The 18604-nt window shown below is 33.1% G+C and overlaps 1 protein-coding gene and 1 pseudogene across 2 annotated transcripts in view; one reads left to right on the top strand and one right to left on the bottom strand.

Moving 5' to 3' along the window:
* Positions 1 to 2657: 2657 nt before the first annotated feature.
* The window catches only part of LOC120203719, a 28021-nt gene continuing 12074 nt past the window's right edge, over positions 2658 to 18604 (bottom strand). Inside the window, exons 2-4 of one of the 2 annotated variants that reach the window (XM_039203907.1) lie at positions 18582 to 18593; positions 3854 to 4280; positions 2658 to 2952 (exon numbers count right to left, since the gene is read on the bottom strand). In XM_039203907.1, the coding sequence (XP_039059838.1) occupies positions 2945 to 2952; positions 3854 to 4238 (393 nt within the window). In that variant the 5' untranslated portion in view covers positions 4239 to 4280; positions 18582 to 18593 and the 3' untranslated portion in view covers positions 2658 to 2944. Of the gene's footprint in view, positions 2999 to 3853; positions 4281 to 18581; positions 18594 to 18604 lie in introns of both variants that reach the window. The other variant, XM_039203908.1, reaches the window with a different exon arrangement.
* LOC120203716 lies at positions 10141 to 14094 on the top strand (annotated as a pseudogene).

Raw genomic sequence — 18604 nt, forward strand, 5'->3', positions numbered from 1 at the left:
ATTAAACATATTTGGAATTTCTAGGGTTAACAAGTCATTGCTAATATTAATGTTAAACATATAGTGGCTTTGCCTTACCTTTCTTTGGTCCACCTCTGGTATATTAAACATATTTGGAATTTCTAGGGTTAATTATGCACTTGACTCATGAATTTGCACTTGCTTGTTATAATGGTAAGTGATTCCTAAATCGCTACTTTTCCATTTTGGAGTTTTCTATGAGTTTCAGATTTGTGGTGGATGTGTCTACGCGTGATCTTCTACTATCACTCAGAGACCCAACCTGAACCTCACTCTTGCTCGTATTTGTGCCCGCTTCAGTCAGGCCATGAACCGGGCCATCTGTAACTCACAACATGTTGGACTAGACTGCTAGGCCTAACAAATTCACTTGAGCTTGGTCTAAGCTGAATCTAAGCCCAGCCCAACCGAACCAATTTAATCCAAGCGACCAAAGTTGTTCACGGTTGATTTTGACCAATATTAACTTATTTCCATTGATTTTAAGGATGCGCTAATTCTATTTTTTACGACATGTTTTGTTAAATTATAACCCAAAAGCCCTAAATTAAGCCTGTTAACCTAAACATGCATTTTTAACTTTAATATTTTTAATTTGTTTAATAAATTTTAGATATAAAACTAATTTACAATTATATTATGTGAAAGTATTCATATTTCGCCTAATCGAGTATCAACCAAATCCAATACTTCTCGTCCAAGAAATTCGTACAATTATCGTAATTTTATCATAATAATAATCTAATTTTCTATGGTATTTAGGTTTTAACACTATCGCTAACTGCAACAAGATCACTTAGTAGATTTTCTTGTCAAACTTCTCAACTCAAAATATATGTGTTATCGATAGTGTTATATTAATTTTCTTGTCCGCTGCTGTACTTCATTATATTTGTCCTTTTATTTTATTTTAATGACATGGATTTTTGTTAATGATTATGTAAGTTATTATTATTTTAGACATATTATTATTATTATTATTTGATATGTTTATATGTTTTTTATACTTATATATACATATACATTACGAACTTTACTCAATGAACTTTGGATACTATAATATACGGTTGATAAATAAGTACTTTTGGTTAATTTTTATATTAAACGATATTTAAGTCTTTGAATATTTAAGGAATTCAAATACGTTACAAAAACCGTGTCTCTAAGAAATGGGAAAGCCATCACCAGATGGATTGCCTTTCCATTAGACACCCTGAATGCAACCCCAAAGGACCATTAAATGGTGTAAACCCTGAATGAAGTGCGGCTGTTATAAGTTCTGCCATGCGGACTATTGCAAATCCATTAGCAAACACTATGAAACCAATCCAGGACAATGGTGATGATCATTTGTCTTTTGCTTCAGCATTAGCAATGAGACCGGGCCAAATGATTTGAATGGAGCACTGGATCTGGGTTTGGTCTACGATGCAACCCCACAGCACTACTTGGTTCTCATGTGCTCCATGAATTTCACTCGGAAACAAATGATGACCATCACACGCCCGAACCGTTACAACTGCTTGAACCCTTCTTCTGATCTTAATGACCCATTTTTGTTTTTTGTTTTATTGCTTTATACAACCCTAACGTCACGAAAACTACTGTCAAGACATTCTGCAGGACCGTGACGGATGTGGGACAAGGTGCTGCGACGTACAATTGCAGCCTGAGGGTTGAACCATTGTTGTTTCGCCACAGAAATTGTCCTTTAGAAAAAAAACATATGAGAAGCAAAGGTTTAGCGTGGCTATAAGTTATAGCAGCAACAACAAGGGGAAAGAAACATTCGCTGAAGTTGTTTGGATTCAACAGAATGGAAAACAAAACCTATTGAATGACCTTAATGGTTAAAATGAGTTTTGGGTAAAATGAGCAGCTTCGTCTGCAGAATAAGGTGTGTATGCGTTATCAATGACTGAAAAAGATTATCCAAAACTATTTGAAAAACTTTATTCAAAAATATTACTATCAAGCATGTATCATGATGTTTTTTTTTTCTTCATGGCTCATCCCACAGTTCATACATTTTCCAAATTACCCACACCTCAAATCCTTCAAACCCACGATTTTCTAGTTGCAGCAACATAGTGGTGTCCATCCAAAGGATTTAATTTGTCCTATTTCCCCAAAGTAAAGCAACTATCTTGCTATTTTGCCTATAATTCCCAATAAGGAAAATAAAAGTATGATTGGTGTTAGATGTCAAGGAGTTTCCTTTGAAATGCATTTCGTACTACTCTTTGCATTGAACTATTATGGTATTGAAGCCACCCTTGAGACCAAGTAATTGTATTACCCGTGATGTAATGGCTCTGCCATTTTATGCAAACAACAGAAAAGGTGTTAGTATACCTGTGATGTAATGGCTCTTCCCATTTATGCAACTAATAAAATAGTAATCTTGAATAAGTACGAAGAAAGATGCGTAATATACATCCAGCAACATCAAAGCCCTCTTTGATTGACCCCGTCCTCTGGATGTTGTCAAATGCCATTTTTGCCTTTTTGGATAAGCATTATCCATGCTGATTAATTGCTTATGTTATTAAACAGAAGAGGGGGGGGGGAAGAAAGGGTTAACTTATGCAATAGAAATTGAATATGGAAATCGATCAACCCTCCCATGTTTTTTTCCTGGTAAATAAGAATACAATACACATGGATACTGTTAAAAATACTTTACAAAGTTACTATTTCAGCAAAACAAGGAAGCCGTCCCTATTCACATAGTTCAGTTAACATCCCAAACAAGACTCATTCCACATTTCCTGCAATTAATACTCTATGAAACCTGATAAATTCGTTTATCTCTCTATGTGGCAACACATAACATCACTCGCAAGAATTCAAATATAGCTGGATTCCCAAAGGCATCCTCCCAACTTCTTCACCCAATCAACCTTTTCTCTTCACAAAAATTCTACCATGCTGTAATGCAAGAATCATTTTGAGCGAAAATGAGTGTATCAGCAATCTAGTAAATTTTCAATATATGGATGGGGATAAAAAAAATCCCTTCATAAGCTTTAGAAAACTACATATACAATGCAAGGCATAACTGATAACAAACCAATACCGAAGAGCAGAGATATCAGATGCAAAATGTTGCCAACAATTTGATATCATGAAGAACAAGCTACGAGCTGTTGACCTTAACCATTGTCATACTATTCAACCCTATGTTATTAGGAAGGACCTATGTATCCAACACAAGTGTGGTTAAGATTTTTCTTAGTTTTTCCATGTATTTGAAGGATCCTTAGAGGTTATATCCCATGTCCAAGTGCCAGACACAAATACTTCTTGAAAAAAGAATAGTCCGAGAAACATAAACCACAAGCTCAATTTATCTTATAGATCCAGTGCTCAAACAAAAACTCGAATGCAGCCAGTCTGCTTCATAATTTTGCTCAGTTTGATAAACCAAAATCATCATTATCATCTAATGCTAAATTTTCCATTAAGAGTTGTGCAAACATTTCTAACAGATCATTTGCATTGATAACTTAATGATTATGAGATCTAATTCATAATAACGAATTTAGTACTCTAGGATAAATAATACACAGATTTTTCATTCTATATTCATTCAAGTAACACAATTCCTATAGTATATTGGCACAATTATTAAGGAATTAAAATCAAATGCACATGTATCAAAAGAAGTACGTATAAATATAAACAGAGCATCCCAGGGTATGTTTTCTCTGTTCTTTTGGATGTATGTTTTTTCCATTATTCCAACAAGTGAGCAAAATAACCGAATCAAGCGTGATTTTTCCTCCCTAGTTCTTCTTGAAACCAAACACAAGAAAACAAAAGCAATTACCAGGAATATCTTTTCGAGGCGAAGGAGGGGCCAAGACATAACAAAGAATAGAACGACCCATCATGGAAATTGCGGACACAATCCCAGCAACGTAGAACACCATGAACAAACCAATAACCCAAGGCAACAACATGAACCCTATAAAGAAAGTAACCGATCCACACATCATCATCGAAATCGATATCCCTAGCATCAGCCAAGCGAATCCAGCCGGAGATATCGTCGATACATCTAGCAGATGGGACCTCCTTTCCGACACCGATGATTGGTCGGTGAAAGGCACCGGCGGCGATCGTATAAGATTCAGAACCAAAGCCGACAGCTCGTAGAAAATCCTTGATTGCTGATCCTGACGTCGATGGCTTTCCACTTCTCTTCTCATCATCTTTACTTTTTTCAGGAAAAAATCCAATCGAAAATTCAAAGATCAATTTTTTTCTATACCCTTTTATTAAAAGATAAAAGTAAAAAAGATTTGAGAAACTATGAGTTTTTTTCCTTTTCTTTTCTAAGAACGATGCAAATGGATAAACTCGGGGACAAAGACAGATATCTAAACCTCTGTTTGATTGGAGAAAAATTAACAACTGGAGAGTTCTGATAGACGAAGCTTTGTTTGTTTCTCGGAAAATTATGGAGGGAGGGTGAAAATAAAAATAAAATGACGCGGCGGTGCTATTATTATTCTGATTTTCAGAAACTACAATAAATAGGAAAAAAGTAGGATCCACTCGTAATTATGAGCGCATGTGTTGAAACTGCTTTATGGATTAGAGCAGACGTGGAAGTCTTAGGTGGGGACAGATGACGTATACCTTATCCTTTAATTTAAGCCTTGAATTTAGGCTATGATATTTTTACTATGTAATTAAAGCGTGTGAATGTTGCTAATTAGATTTCTTTAACGTTATTTGAATTTAATCGATGTAGGTAAATGAATCAAACTTAAATGAAAAATGTTAGGTTGGTGTTTGTTTACTTATTTTTTAAGTTATCCGTGTTCGATTATTTATTGTTCATAAATTTGATCATTTAAATGTGTTCATTTATATGTTCATGAACGTATTTATTTAGTGTTCACTAACATATTCATTAACTTACATCGGTGGTTAAATGAATCATTGTTGTTCATAAATGTCATAAGTTCGAGCACCAACGACTGCAAGGGTGATTGGATGTTCATAGTCAAATGGTTAAAAGTATAATGTTAGTTATACTCTTCATATGTAAGTTAAAGAAAATGATAAAATCGTGTCATTAAAGGAAAAGGAAAATTAGGTAAATAAAATTGTTTATTCATTTATTAAATGAACATAATTTTTTTTTATTTTTAGTCATTTATTTAACTTAATAAAAAAACGTTATACGAGCAATTCACGAACAATTCATTAAACACTCTGTTTATTTACACTCCTAATTTAATCTCATAAAACACTAACTTCAGTTTTTTCTTTCTTTATTGTTAGGATAAAATATTTAGATAGTCTTTTAATAATTTTTTAATTAAATCCAATAACTATAAAATGTTGTAAATATTTTATTTAAATTATCAGAAATTATAAAATACTGAACTTTTATATAACGATACTATAGTTTATAAAATTAATACAATAATAAATTTAATCCTTAAAATTTTATTTTCTTTAGAAAGTTGGGGTTTAATATGTAAAATGCATATTAAATTGGTAAGAAAAAGACAAAAAGACAAAAAGACTAAAATTATATTAATTTTATAAATACAAAATACATCATACGTCATTCAGTTATTATTAAAGATTATAAATAGATCATTAAATTTTAAAAGTTATAAACGAGTCACTCAATTGATCTTCTGTTACAAACAATTCGCTTTATTATTAAGTGTGTAACAAAATTAACATTTCAATTATTAAGTGACCCATTTATAATTTTTAAAATTTTGTATATCAACTATAATCTTACTAATAATCAAATAAAATATAATATATTTTACCAATTTTATGAATTGTCACGCCATCTTTACTAATTTAACAGTAATATATCATTTTATAATTTTTCATAATTTAAATAACTAATTTATAAATTTTTAAAATTAAATAATTTAACTAAAATTTTCTTAATTTTAAAATTTACTAATTTTTTGAACTCCTTCTTTAGTGGAAAATATTGTATAAGATAATTAGTTTTTTACTTTTATTTTATTTTATTTGGAACACATACTTGTATTTAAAAAAACAACTAAATAATTTACCATAATAACTAGGGTAAACTACACGTTTAGTATATAAACTATCAGTTTTGTTTCGTTTTAGTACATAAACTTTCATTCGTTTCAGAACCATACTTAAAGCTTACTTTTTGTTTCATTTTAGTACACCACCGTTAAAAATTTATCATAACTATTGCACGTGGCATTTTTATGAGTAAATTGCATCTTTCATCACTTAACTATCTTCTCACGCTTATTTTGACCACTAAAGTTTAAAATTTCCAATTTAACTACTCAACTTTCAAATTGCTCATATTTTAATCACTTTAATTTATTTTATTAATAATTTTTGTGACATGATAATTTTTTTATTATTTTATTAATATATAATTAAAATAAAAAAATTGAAAGTGAGAGTTTATTTTTTATTAATCTGGGATAAGTACAAGGTAATATATGTTCAAAGATAACTCTCAACCATTTGACATTGAACGCTCACACCCTTGGCATTCATGGTGCTCGAACCCGGGACCTTAAGAAATAACAATAATTCCTTTACCACCAAGGTCGCTTGGTTCGTGCGAAAGTTAGAGTGATTAAATTAGGATTAATTTGAAAGTTGAGTAATTAAATAAAAAATTAAACTTTAGTGATCAAAAATATAAGTAAGAAGAAAGTTGTGTGATGAATTATGTAATTTACCCATAAAAAATATCCATGTTGTAATAGTTTCGCTATGTTTTGAAATACTAAAACGAAACAAAAAAGTAAACGTTAGGTACAATATTGAAACAAATGAAAATTCGTGCCCAATTCATAACAAAAAAGCAAACTTCGAAATATATATGTATATAAATACAAGTCACTACTAGCAAACTGCATTGAAAGCTACTTGAGTTGCACAAATGAGTAAAGTCGTGGAGGCCGAGAACGAAATAAATCAGAGCAAGAATTCTGATGCGAGGTGAGGTAGAAGAAACAAAGGGATAAAAGGACAGGGAATCCAGCAGTTTGCACAAGAGTGACCATCCATGTACTATTAGTCAAATAAAGAAAAATGAAGGAGATGATTAACCGGCGGTAAAAGAAAAGCAAAAGTTGGAGTATAGAAAAAACGATAAACTGCAGTTAGTTTAAATAAAATTCATGAATGTACGTGGTATTATATTATTGGTGGGGCATACAAGAGGATTCTTGTTTCTTTATAATAACTAGCATAATTTTGCTTTAACATATATATATAATAAAGTGGAATCAAACTCTATTCAAGCTGGAAACGATCTCGCACATTTGAAATGTAGCAGGAGGCCTTCAAATCCACGCTTTCGTCGGCATGACCCCAAGCCTCAACTGCATACGCATACGACACCTTTTGCATTGATGATGGAAGATATGCTACATTCTTCTGCGCATGGAAACTGGTCGGCTGCTTGGAGCTAGCATAAGAATAGGTCGACACCCTTGGAATCGACGAATACACCGATGATGATTGTGTCGAGCAGGAAACCACCTTGCTGCTGCCGCTACCGCTACCGCTACTTGACCTGGGCCTGGTGAATCGAGAGAGAGACTTGGATAACTCGCTTCTGAAGAAACCCTTCTTTTGAGTTGCTTCCATTTGATTTGAATCTAACGAAACAAAAGAACAAAGAATTTGTAAAACTGTTTGAGGATGAAGCTAAGAAGTAAGAAGAAAAGATGGTTTTTGGTTGGTTCTGTTGACCGAAATCTCATGTATATATAGAGAGAGCATTAATGGTAGTGCCCTTCCATTGTTACCAATACAATATATAATCCGAAATGGCAAATCAATCACCGCCGGAGACAGAGAGAGTAGGTATAGACTGGCTATAATGGATATATTCGTAAGGTACCTATCGCTTTTCCTTGACTGATATGTTTGTAATGTTATTTGTAGGTTTGAAGAATAAACAGTGGCTCGTGCATGTTTGGCATCTTCTACTTCGGACATAGGATAGGTTATCACAGACAATCAATAATGGTGGTGTTAAAGAATATGCGAAGCCATCATCAATTTTCTCAATTACTGGTCTCTAAATCCTAATTTTTTCTTTTGTCTTGTCATGTTATGTTGTTTGGTAATAGCCAACTCATCTCTTATCTGCTTTCAATGGAAATACGTGGCATGTAGAGGAGAAGGATGATCTCTGATAATCTTAAATGGATTTTTTTATTATTGTAAAGCACAAAATGATAATCTTAGATATTGATTCTCTAAGTCTATGAAATAGATAAGATTGTACAATTCATTGTTTGGGATAAAAGATAAGGAGTTTGTTTTTTTTGAACGGACAAAATGAAATGAAATTTCGTTTGTGCCACCTGCAAATATTCCCAGAAAATGTACGAGTAAATACACTTTTTTTTAGGTTTAGTACAAGTGTTATTTATTTTTTATATTTTAATATATGTGTTAATAATAAATTAGTTTTATTTAATAGTTTTTAATGATCACATAATTTAGTTTGGAGAGATGATTATACAGCTCAGTTGGTAGAGCACAAGGTTCTTAACTTTGAGGTCGTGGGATCGAGTCCCACGGAGAGCATTTCATAATTCGGAGGTCTTCTACGAAATATGCTCTCAACCTGGTGTTGGGGACAACCTACTATCTTACCTCTCCCTACCCCATTACATATGAGAACAAGGGACAACCATTTATAATTTAGTTTGGACAAAGAAAATGAATAAATATTTCGTACTGTTGAGAACGTTTAAAATTATAAAATAAGTCCAGACCAATTGAGTCCAACCAATTTAGATTTGGATAAAGGGTTTAAAACTTTCTTTTAATTACAGATGACTTGGTCTATAAATACCTGTAGGCACAAATTCATCAAAACATATCTCATGCGTAACCAATTAAAATTTTGACCAATCACCCCATGGAGAGCCAACATAAAGTTTGATTATTAAAATAATTTATCATAGATGAATTCCTCAATACATATCTCATGTTGCAAAACCCTTTTCCAATCTGATTATATGAACACGATTAATGACAAATACAAAAATATTTTTGAGACTCGATATATATATATTAAAGATAATTTTTTTTAAAAAAAATAGGATGAACACAAATAAAATTTTACAATGAATATCATTATTAAAATAAGTAAATAATCAAAGAAAATTTAGATTTCAAGATAGGCACATATCTATTCTAAAGAAGTTGTGCATCGGTCACTAAACATAAGAAATTATATTCGGATAACAAAGCAAATATGAGTCTCATTGAACATGCTACCATGCAAAGGCATTATGGTAATTGGTAACTAACATACATATGACGTGAAGTTTGATTAGTTCGCATTTGAACGGGAGTTAACCTCAGTAGTTGAGGATTTATATGCACAATAGTTCATCAGATGGGGTACACAAATATATTTATATAATTTGAGGACTTGACAACAAACTTGGGGATTGATAGGAAGGAGTATCGAATGAGCTCATTTGTTTTTTTGTTTTTGGAGGGGTGGGGGTTAGTTTAAAAGGCATGTGTTAGGTTTAATTTGGAACATGCATAGGCTTGTAGCATGGTTAGTTAAATAGTTAGTTGATAACATGTTCCTGTGTTATTTTATGCACATGATTTGTTACAAATTATCATAATTTCACACCCCAACATGATCAGATCTCAAATCACAGTATTCACTTCTGCTGCTTGTTGCAAGTATATCGACGTCTAGAATGTGGATTTGTCCCCTCACGTTTCAGTTTAATCCCACGCGCACGTTCTCCAACAGGTGTAACTGGAACAATAATTAGCCAAGTCATGTCTCCAACAGATGGATAACATAATATTTATATGGTTTTGAATTAATAGATTAAAAGAATAGGGAGGACAAATATATTGGGCAGCAAATGGAAGGAAGTCCATATGCACATTTGGTGTTTGTATTGATTAATCTATTAAAAGTAGTTCATTACTTATAGAGGAAGTCCAAGGGCTTATATATAAATGTGTATTTCACATACAACTCGGAGAATTGGGTTACGTGAACATCAATTGCATATAATAAAACACAGAAATTTTAGATTTTCTGTTCCTTTTTATTTCAGAATTGGACAAAAACCAATTAATACTTCACCCGTTAAAGCTTTATTTGCATTCACTGTCGTCAAATCATGAATCTAAGACATTAACATGTTCTTTGTGTTTCTTTTTTACACTGTCACTGTGGGCTTTGGTTCTACTTTTTCTGATCCTGGGGGTGTCCTCAAGATTTGGCCTTTTAGATTCTCTAAATCTGGGGAGGATGAGTTTCCAGTGAACTTTTACTTAAAGCTGCAAATGAAGAACACCCTTTTGTTTAGGCACTTGATTTTCTTGCTTATTGTTGGATTTTGTTGTCTGAGTTCAGTTCCAGTTTTGGCTCAAAATGGACCGCTCACAGATCATGTCAAGCTTTTTTCTGGTTGGTGTTTTAGATTTCTGTTTTGATTTCTAGTATAATGTGACGTTCCTGGTTAATTTTTTATTGCTTTTATATTTGGTTATAAATGTTTCCCTTCTAGTAGATGTGGTGTTCATATTATGTTTGGTTGCTGAGAAAAGAAAAGAATGCGGAAGAAAACCGGCATTTTGAGTACTGGGATTATGCTCTCTCTCTCTTTTCTTTTTTTTTTTTTTGGGGGGGGGGGAGAAATGTATGCAATTTTGCTGAATTATAAGCCAATTTCAAGTACTGGGTTGAGATAATTGCTGGTTTTCAAAGATCGATCTTTATTTTCTATCTTGCTGTTTTTGTAATTAAGACTACGGAAATGGTTTTGTTCCTATTAGTTGTTTCAAATTGTTCCATTTTTAGTGTATGTTTGTTGTGAATGACGGAGGTATTAATTTAGGTCCATGGAAGAATGAGATATCTGAGCTTCCACAAGCACCATCGCCAACAATTGACAAGTCTCCTAGCACACTGGTGTTGGCAGCACAAAGGACTAATAGGCCGGACATTCTTCGCCATTTCAAGCATTATCATGGTGGGTGGAATATTACCAACCGTCATTACTGGGTGGTAAAGTCTTTGGTCTGCCTTGCTCTCTTGTTAGCCTTTTGATTGATATGTTGTATCTAATTACTTTCTTGATAATATTGGACTGTATATATATATCATATTTGAGTTTACAATCTGTGCCTTTATGCTGAAGTTAGATTAGAATCTATATCAGTTGATATTTGGTCGTGGTGGTCGATAACGAGAACAAAGAAGTTACCCTATATTCATTTGGGAACTGCTAGAGACAGAGATGTTTTCAACTATCAGAAACTAGGTTCCGGTGCAAACAAGGCTTTCGTTACACTTGCGTGCGAACTCTGAAGACGCTATTACATTAAGATGTTTCAGCTCACACCTTGTTTATAAAGATCACATCCTGCCTGCATTGCTAATAAGTATATCGGATATTTCTGATCCGCAATTTGAATGTTCTGTCTGCAGTCTGTTGGATTTACAGGTGCTGCTGGATTCATCTTTGCTGCCTTGTGGCTCATTTCTTTTGGCTTGGTTCTTTTGGTGTATCATTGTTGCAGATGGAGAGTAATCATCAGAGGAAAAAGAACGGATCATTCCCGAACGATTTGTCTTATACTGCTCATACTGTTCACAAGTGCTGCAGCGTACTAACCCAAACTTAGAACTTCAATGTCTAATATTTTGTGTTAATCTCTTTCGTAAATTTTTATCTTGTATTTATTTATGCATCTTCAAGTAGATGTTTGCTTTTTCTATGCTCACGTTCTTTCTTGAAACATAATATTTTACCTGTTTTCTATAGTTTTCTTTGATCTAAAGTAGAAATCGTTTCCCAAACAGGATCCGGTGTATTCTTCATTCGGTTGGGCAAGATGAATTTCATGGTGAAGTGTTGCATACTTTGAAATATGTTGTAAACCAGTCAGACTAAGCAAATCCTAAATAATGTTACACAGTACCTTTCTCTTACAAAAACCATCAATGTGGCTGACGTTTTCCTTCCTTCCGATGTCTTAACTGGAATTGACAAGTTGAACATAGATCTAAATTCATCAGCAGATACACTTACTGATAAGACCAATGATAATGCCGGCAAAATAAGAAGAGTCTTCAATGCTGTGTATGGTCCCCTAAACCCACCTGATATTGCCTCCTTAACTTGGAATCAGCATGCATATCAATGTTCTAATGCTTAGTAAGCCAATTTCGGATTTGTTTTCAGGCGATTAGCCCTGATCACCATGGCGGCAGTGATGCTAATTTTGGCTCTGCTGGGTCTTTGTATGTATCACCAACTTGTATCGTTTATGGTTCTTGAGCATTTTCATATCTCTCAACTCTAAAATTTGTGCATTTTTTTGTTGTTGCAGTGCTGTCTATTCTAGGCCATCAACATGCCATCCACATGTAAGTTCTTTCAGAGTTGGTGTAATGTTATCGATTTTCCATCTATACTTTTTATGTCATGAAATGATCATTAAAGAAGGTAATAACTAATTTCATTAAAGTTGGTTCTTGAACATTTTACTACTTTTGGAATCCCTCGTGCTCGAAAATTTCAAATTAGTCATTTACCTCATTGATCAAATTTAGAATATAAACAAAAATGGAAAATCAGAAACATGTTATGGAATTAAATGGCCATTGGTCTGTGAATTCTTATCGTATACGAGTTTACATCCCTTTGACACTACCTGACTAATTCTTGCAGATTCATAGTTAGCGGATGGTTCCGAGCAGCTATTACGTTCATCCTTTGTGGTGTTTTCGTTATCATGAACAAGTAAGATGTGTTTTTGGTTCAGAAAATTTAAAATTTTCCTACATGTTTGCTTGCTCTAAGAAACCTAAAATCTGTACTGGTACCATTGTGCATTCGATAATCAAGGTTGCTCGCTGAAACAATATTTGAAATCGTATCGATTTTCAGCTGCAGTTTGTTTGAACAAATTGATCATCTGTGTCATTTCTATTCATTTGTTCTTTTTTCCCTATACCATATATGATTATTTGGCTGCTGTCCGTTGTTTGAAAAATGCTTTAAAACAAACCCTACATCGAGGTGGCTAGGGAAAAATGCTCATACTGATGTCATTAACGGACGTATGAACTGTTTTCGTGTGGTTCAGTGCAATTTCGGACACTTGTTTGGCCATGGAAGAATGGGTGGAACATCCGCACGCCGAGACTGCTCTTAGCAACATACTTCCTTGTGTTGATCAGAGAACGACAAATCATACACTCAGTTAAATCAAACATGTCATCAGTAGTATAGTAAATGTTGTCAATACATATATTTACACCTTTGCCAATTCAGATCCTTCCCCAGACGACGATTGTTATTACAATCAGTCCGGGCCTTCAATGCCTCCTCTATGTTCTCCATTTGATTCTCAGCTCCAAAATCGTCAGTGTGGTTCCAATGAGGTGTCTATGGCAACTGCTTCTCTGGTATGTTAAAGTTTAGATTTTTTTCCAGGATTTATCGAGTTCAACTTTGTATATTTTCAGGTTTGGCAAAACTTCACCTGCATGGTATCAGCATCTGGGCTACGCACCACCACGGGACGATAACCCCCGACAGATTCACACAGCTGGTGGCAGCAGTTAACGAGAGCCACGCTCTTGAGCACTACACACCACTCTTACTTTGCCTGCAAAATTGCGATTTCGTTAGGGATACGTTTCGGAACATTGCCTCAAATTACTGTCGTCCATTGGAGCATTACCTTAAGATAGTAAATGCAGGACTGGAGTTAATCTCGGTCGGAGTCTTACTCTGCCGAGTTCTCTGGATATTCTATGTCGATCACCTCCGAAGGGAAGAGGCATCTGTAAAGTGATTGTTGCCGATAAAATGTATGATCTGGAAAAACATTTGCAGATCAAACAACAACAATACCATATTGTAAGCTACAACAATGGTGTCTAAATTATAGCAAGAAATTAATAGGTTGAATGTACTTCATTTTTCTTGCGATTCCCCATATTGGAAAGGAACTAAAGTGGGGCAAAGCTCCATTTTAAGTTGGGTGGGTAATCTCTATTTATTTCATGGTCTTGTTATATATGTAATATTGCTGGTCTCAGTTGGGTTAATTCCCTTACTTTGCTGGAGATATGATTTTTTCCAGAAATATGGATAGATTTATATAGAGATGAATCCATCAATGTTGTATACACTTGTATTCGACACAGACTGAATCGGTAAGCCCTTCGGTTATTGTTTTAACCCGTTTGATTGTATAAAATAAGACATTATCTATGATAATTTAACATGTTGCGACATTCCCTCTAATGGCATAGTGATTATTTTATAAATGAACCAAAAGTTTAATGACAATTTCATAAATTTTAAAAATTTAATGACCAATAAAATCATTTCATCATTTTTTTTTTGTGAATGAAGGGAAAACTATCAACTATATCAACGCAGCATCTCCCTGTAGCAATTTTGGCACTGCCGTGGTGGGTTTTGGAGATAATACACTTGTAACTCGGCTGGGATCATTTTGTATATTTGTATTGGAAACATACATATATACATAAATGAAAAAGTTATAAAATACAAAATAAAAGTAAAACCACATGCTTATCACGTGATAGGATATAAGGATGGAGCGAGTGGTGTGCGGAGACAGCTCCCACTTAAAATTTTCAACTTCTTCTATATTTTAGATTTTTTTATATATTTTTTATTAATAATTTATTTATGTCTCCTAAATTTTTTTTTAAAAAATAATTTCTTTAAAGTTTTATATATTAACCCTCTGAATATAAAATTCTGTATTCATACCTAAGAGGAAGATTTGCCCTTCTTTCTTACGGGTCAAAGTCTAGTTTCGTTATTTTTCATCTTTATTCCTAGTCTTAGACGCCTTCAATTCAAAGTTCAAGTTTAGGTCTAAGTTCTATGTTCCAAGTTGAATTTATAGTCCTTTTGTTGTTGATTGAGAAAATCAAATTCAACCTATTAAATTAGTCTAACTAAATAAATATAAATCTATTCGATTTTGAATGAAATTAACATTAAAAAAAATAAATACAAATTAATTGAAGGTAAAAAAAATAAAACTTAGATTCATTCTATATATATATATATATATACACATATGAGCTTAAAGGGTATTTTTACCTTTGTAGTAAATTTAAATTAATGATTTTCTATAATGAATCAATGTCGATATAATAATTAAATATATTGATGTGATAGTTCACATGAATATATGTGTTGGGTCAATAAATTCATAACCATCTTCTTCATTAATAAAATTGTTTGTATTTTTTTTCTTTTATCATATTTATTATTTATTTCGCATTTTAAACATCTAAATGCACCGTCATCAACTTTATCTAAAGAGATTATGAAGTCGGAAGAATCTTTGAAAATGAAAAATTAATGTTTGGGCCATTGAATGTTGAAAAAAAAAAAGTTGCGTTATTCGTTAGGGGACCGATTGAGTTCCCAATGATGCTTATGCTACCCAGCCAAGTTGAAGGAGAGTTTTCCTCTGTAATAACTCTTTATATATATATATATATATATTTCTCCCATATGAAAATGAAAAATAAAAATTAGAAATTTGCTACGATTAAAATTTTTAAGAAATTATACAAAAGAGAAGATGGCGCAAAAAAAGTAAAAAATATTGAGATCGCAAAATAATATAGAAAAATAAATTAAAGTAATAATTACAATGAAAACCTACGAATCAATCCATGCTATGCAGAGAATCGGATTAGACGAAAAAGGTAAATACACAAATGACTATCAATATTTGAATAAGTTTTTTTTTTTCATTGAAGTTTCAAAACTAACGAATTGATCATTAATGTTATTAATTTATAACAAATCGATCATTCAATGTTAACATCCGTTAAGTTGAGTGACGGAAAGCTTACCCGATTGTTAACCGCTTGCATGGAAACATTAACAGTTATCATTCTCAAAATCAGGTCGCTTTTCATCGTTAACGAAGATTCTTCACTTCGCAAAAGAAATCATGGATTCCTCGCGAGAATTGACTAGTTTCTCAACAAAGTGTTCGTTTTCATGAGGGATTCAACATCAAAATAGTCGAAAAAGTTTTTAAGATTTTTGATTTGATGTAAAGTAACATTTCTAATAAGAAGTCATTGTTGGAAATGAATTGCTTGATGATGATTTTTCTATTTCTACAAAGAGGGAATTCATATTCCCAAATTCAAACGGTTTGATTACTGGAGTCCGTAACGGTGGATAGAGAATCCAAGCTCGAAATAGCTTGAAAAGAGAGGTTAATCCCTGAATTTGTGAAATCTCTAAGGAAATAGAAGAACCCAAGATTAATCGAAGCGAGCTTATCTTGTTTGGCCGCAATCATAATGCTGAAATGCATAAAAATCAGACTAACCCAACAATGAATAAGCCTAGAACTAAAGAGCCTTCTATCCTAACTAAACACCATCATTTCGATAATTGAGAAGTCACCCAAACTACTGGAAGTGTTATTGACATACATTTCCTTATGTTTCTTCACTTCAATCAACATCGCCCAAATCATATTTAGGAATTGTTTAATTGGGTTTCTCAAGGTTAGTTTTTTGCATGGGTTACATGGGAGATTATAATACGTGTATTTGTTTCCCTAAAAAAATCAGGATCAATGAGATAGGACCTCCGACTGATGTGAAGGATGTTTTCATGGTGTACGTCGTTGGGAGAGATTCTTACATGATGGTGGAGCAGCTGAGGCAGTTCTTAGTGAAAGTTTAAGGTAACGTTGAAGCTTCAATGGAAGATGCTGAGAGGATTGTGGAGGAAGTGCTTAGAAGGAAACAAAACCATGACAAGTTTATAAAGTAGGGTTTAAGTATTGAAGATTTTCACTTTTACTTAGAGTTGACTAGTCAAGAGGGAAAATAAACAAAAAGACTAGTCAATAGGGATTAAGTTTCCTGCGTGGCGATTGACATTGTCAAATAAACGGTTAACCATCATGTAAGTTTTCATCACCCACCTTAACATATGTAATATTGAGTGATCGATTTGTTATAAATTGATAATGTTAGTAACTAAATCATTAGTTTTGAAATTTCAATAGAGAAAATTAAAATTTACTCAAACATTAGTGATCATTTGCCAAAAAAAAAGAAGCAAATACCCCAACGTTGCCACTATCTTATTATTATATTTGTTTTCATTTCAAGGAGATTACATTTTAAGCAATTTTGTCCAACTAATTAAATTGCTTTACCCTGTAAGAATAAGGGTAAAATATATAAATGGTCATTGAAATTTTTAGGTGCTTACATTTAAGTCCCTCAAATTTTAAAACTTACAACACAGTCATCAAATATTTAATTCATTTGCAATGTGATCCCCGATGTAACCGACCGTTTCACTGTTGTTAGAAGATGATGATGTGGCACGTGATGAAATTGTTTGCAACTATAAAAATTAGGGTAAAGTATATAAATGATCACTAAACTTTTCAGGCACTTGCATTTAGGTCCCCAACTTTTAAAACTTACAACACAATCATCAATTACATACTAAACTCCAAATTCCAAAAATACTTCAATTACATTCTAAACCTCAAATTCAATCCTAACTTGTTTTTGTGGAATGTCAATTATTTTACACACAACTTGGACGAATAAGAATATTGGAAGGAGATTCTTTGGATGCGTTAGTTATGGGCGTTCTAGGAGAAATTGTAATTTCTTTGTTTGGTATGATCTCCCGTTGAATCCACATTCACGTATTGTTATCGTTGGTTTGCTAAGGAAGATGAGAACCATGGAGAGAGGAAAAAGGCCTGGGCGGGTGATTTGGGTGGTTTGTTTGGGGATTTTGTTGTTGTTGATTATGTTGGGTTAATTGGTGGGGAAATGTAGCATTTAGGGTTATGTTTTGAGGGTTTAGGGTTATTGTTTCAAGTTTAGTTTGATATGGTAGATTTTAAGAATGGATTATGAATTTGGGGTTGGGCATGTAATTGAAGTATTTTGGAATTTGGGGTTTAGATTATAATTGATGATTGTGTTGTAAGTTTTAAAAGTTAAAATGCATGCGCTTGAAAAGTTTAGTGACCATTTATATACTTTACCCTATTTTTTGTATCTGCAAACGGTTTCCTCACGTGCCACATCATCTTCTTCTAATGGAAGTGAAACAGCCGGTTACATCAAGGACCACATTGCAAACAAACTAAATGTTTGATGACTGTGTTGCAAGTTTTAAAAGTTAGGGACCTAAATGCAAGATCCTGAAAAGTTTAGTGACCATTTATATACTTTACCCTAAGAATAACTCTGTTTTTTTCCCTCCCTCTCGTATGAAAATGGAAATGACGATTAGAGATTTGGCTGGATGCGAAATTAGAGAAAAGATGAATAGAGAATATTATGCAGAAAAGGTAAAAATATTGAAAATCACAGAGAAATGATCATAATAGAAAACCTGCGAATCCATCCATGCTTTGATAGAATATGCTATGCGGAGAATCGAATTAAAAAAAAAACAACTTTATTTTTGAAATATGAAGTTTTGGACCTTTCCAGGAATTTTCTTCTATAAGAACC

The sequence above is a fragment of the Hibiscus syriacus genome, unplaced genomic scaffold, assembly GCF_006381635.1.
Source record: "Hibiscus syriacus cultivar Baekdansim isolate YM2019G1 unplaced genomic scaffold, ASM638163v2 tig00010263_pilon, whole genome shotgun sequence".
Taxonomy (NCBI): domain Eukaryota; kingdom Viridiplantae; phylum Streptophyta; class Magnoliopsida; order Malvales; family Malvaceae; genus Hibiscus; species Hibiscus syriacus.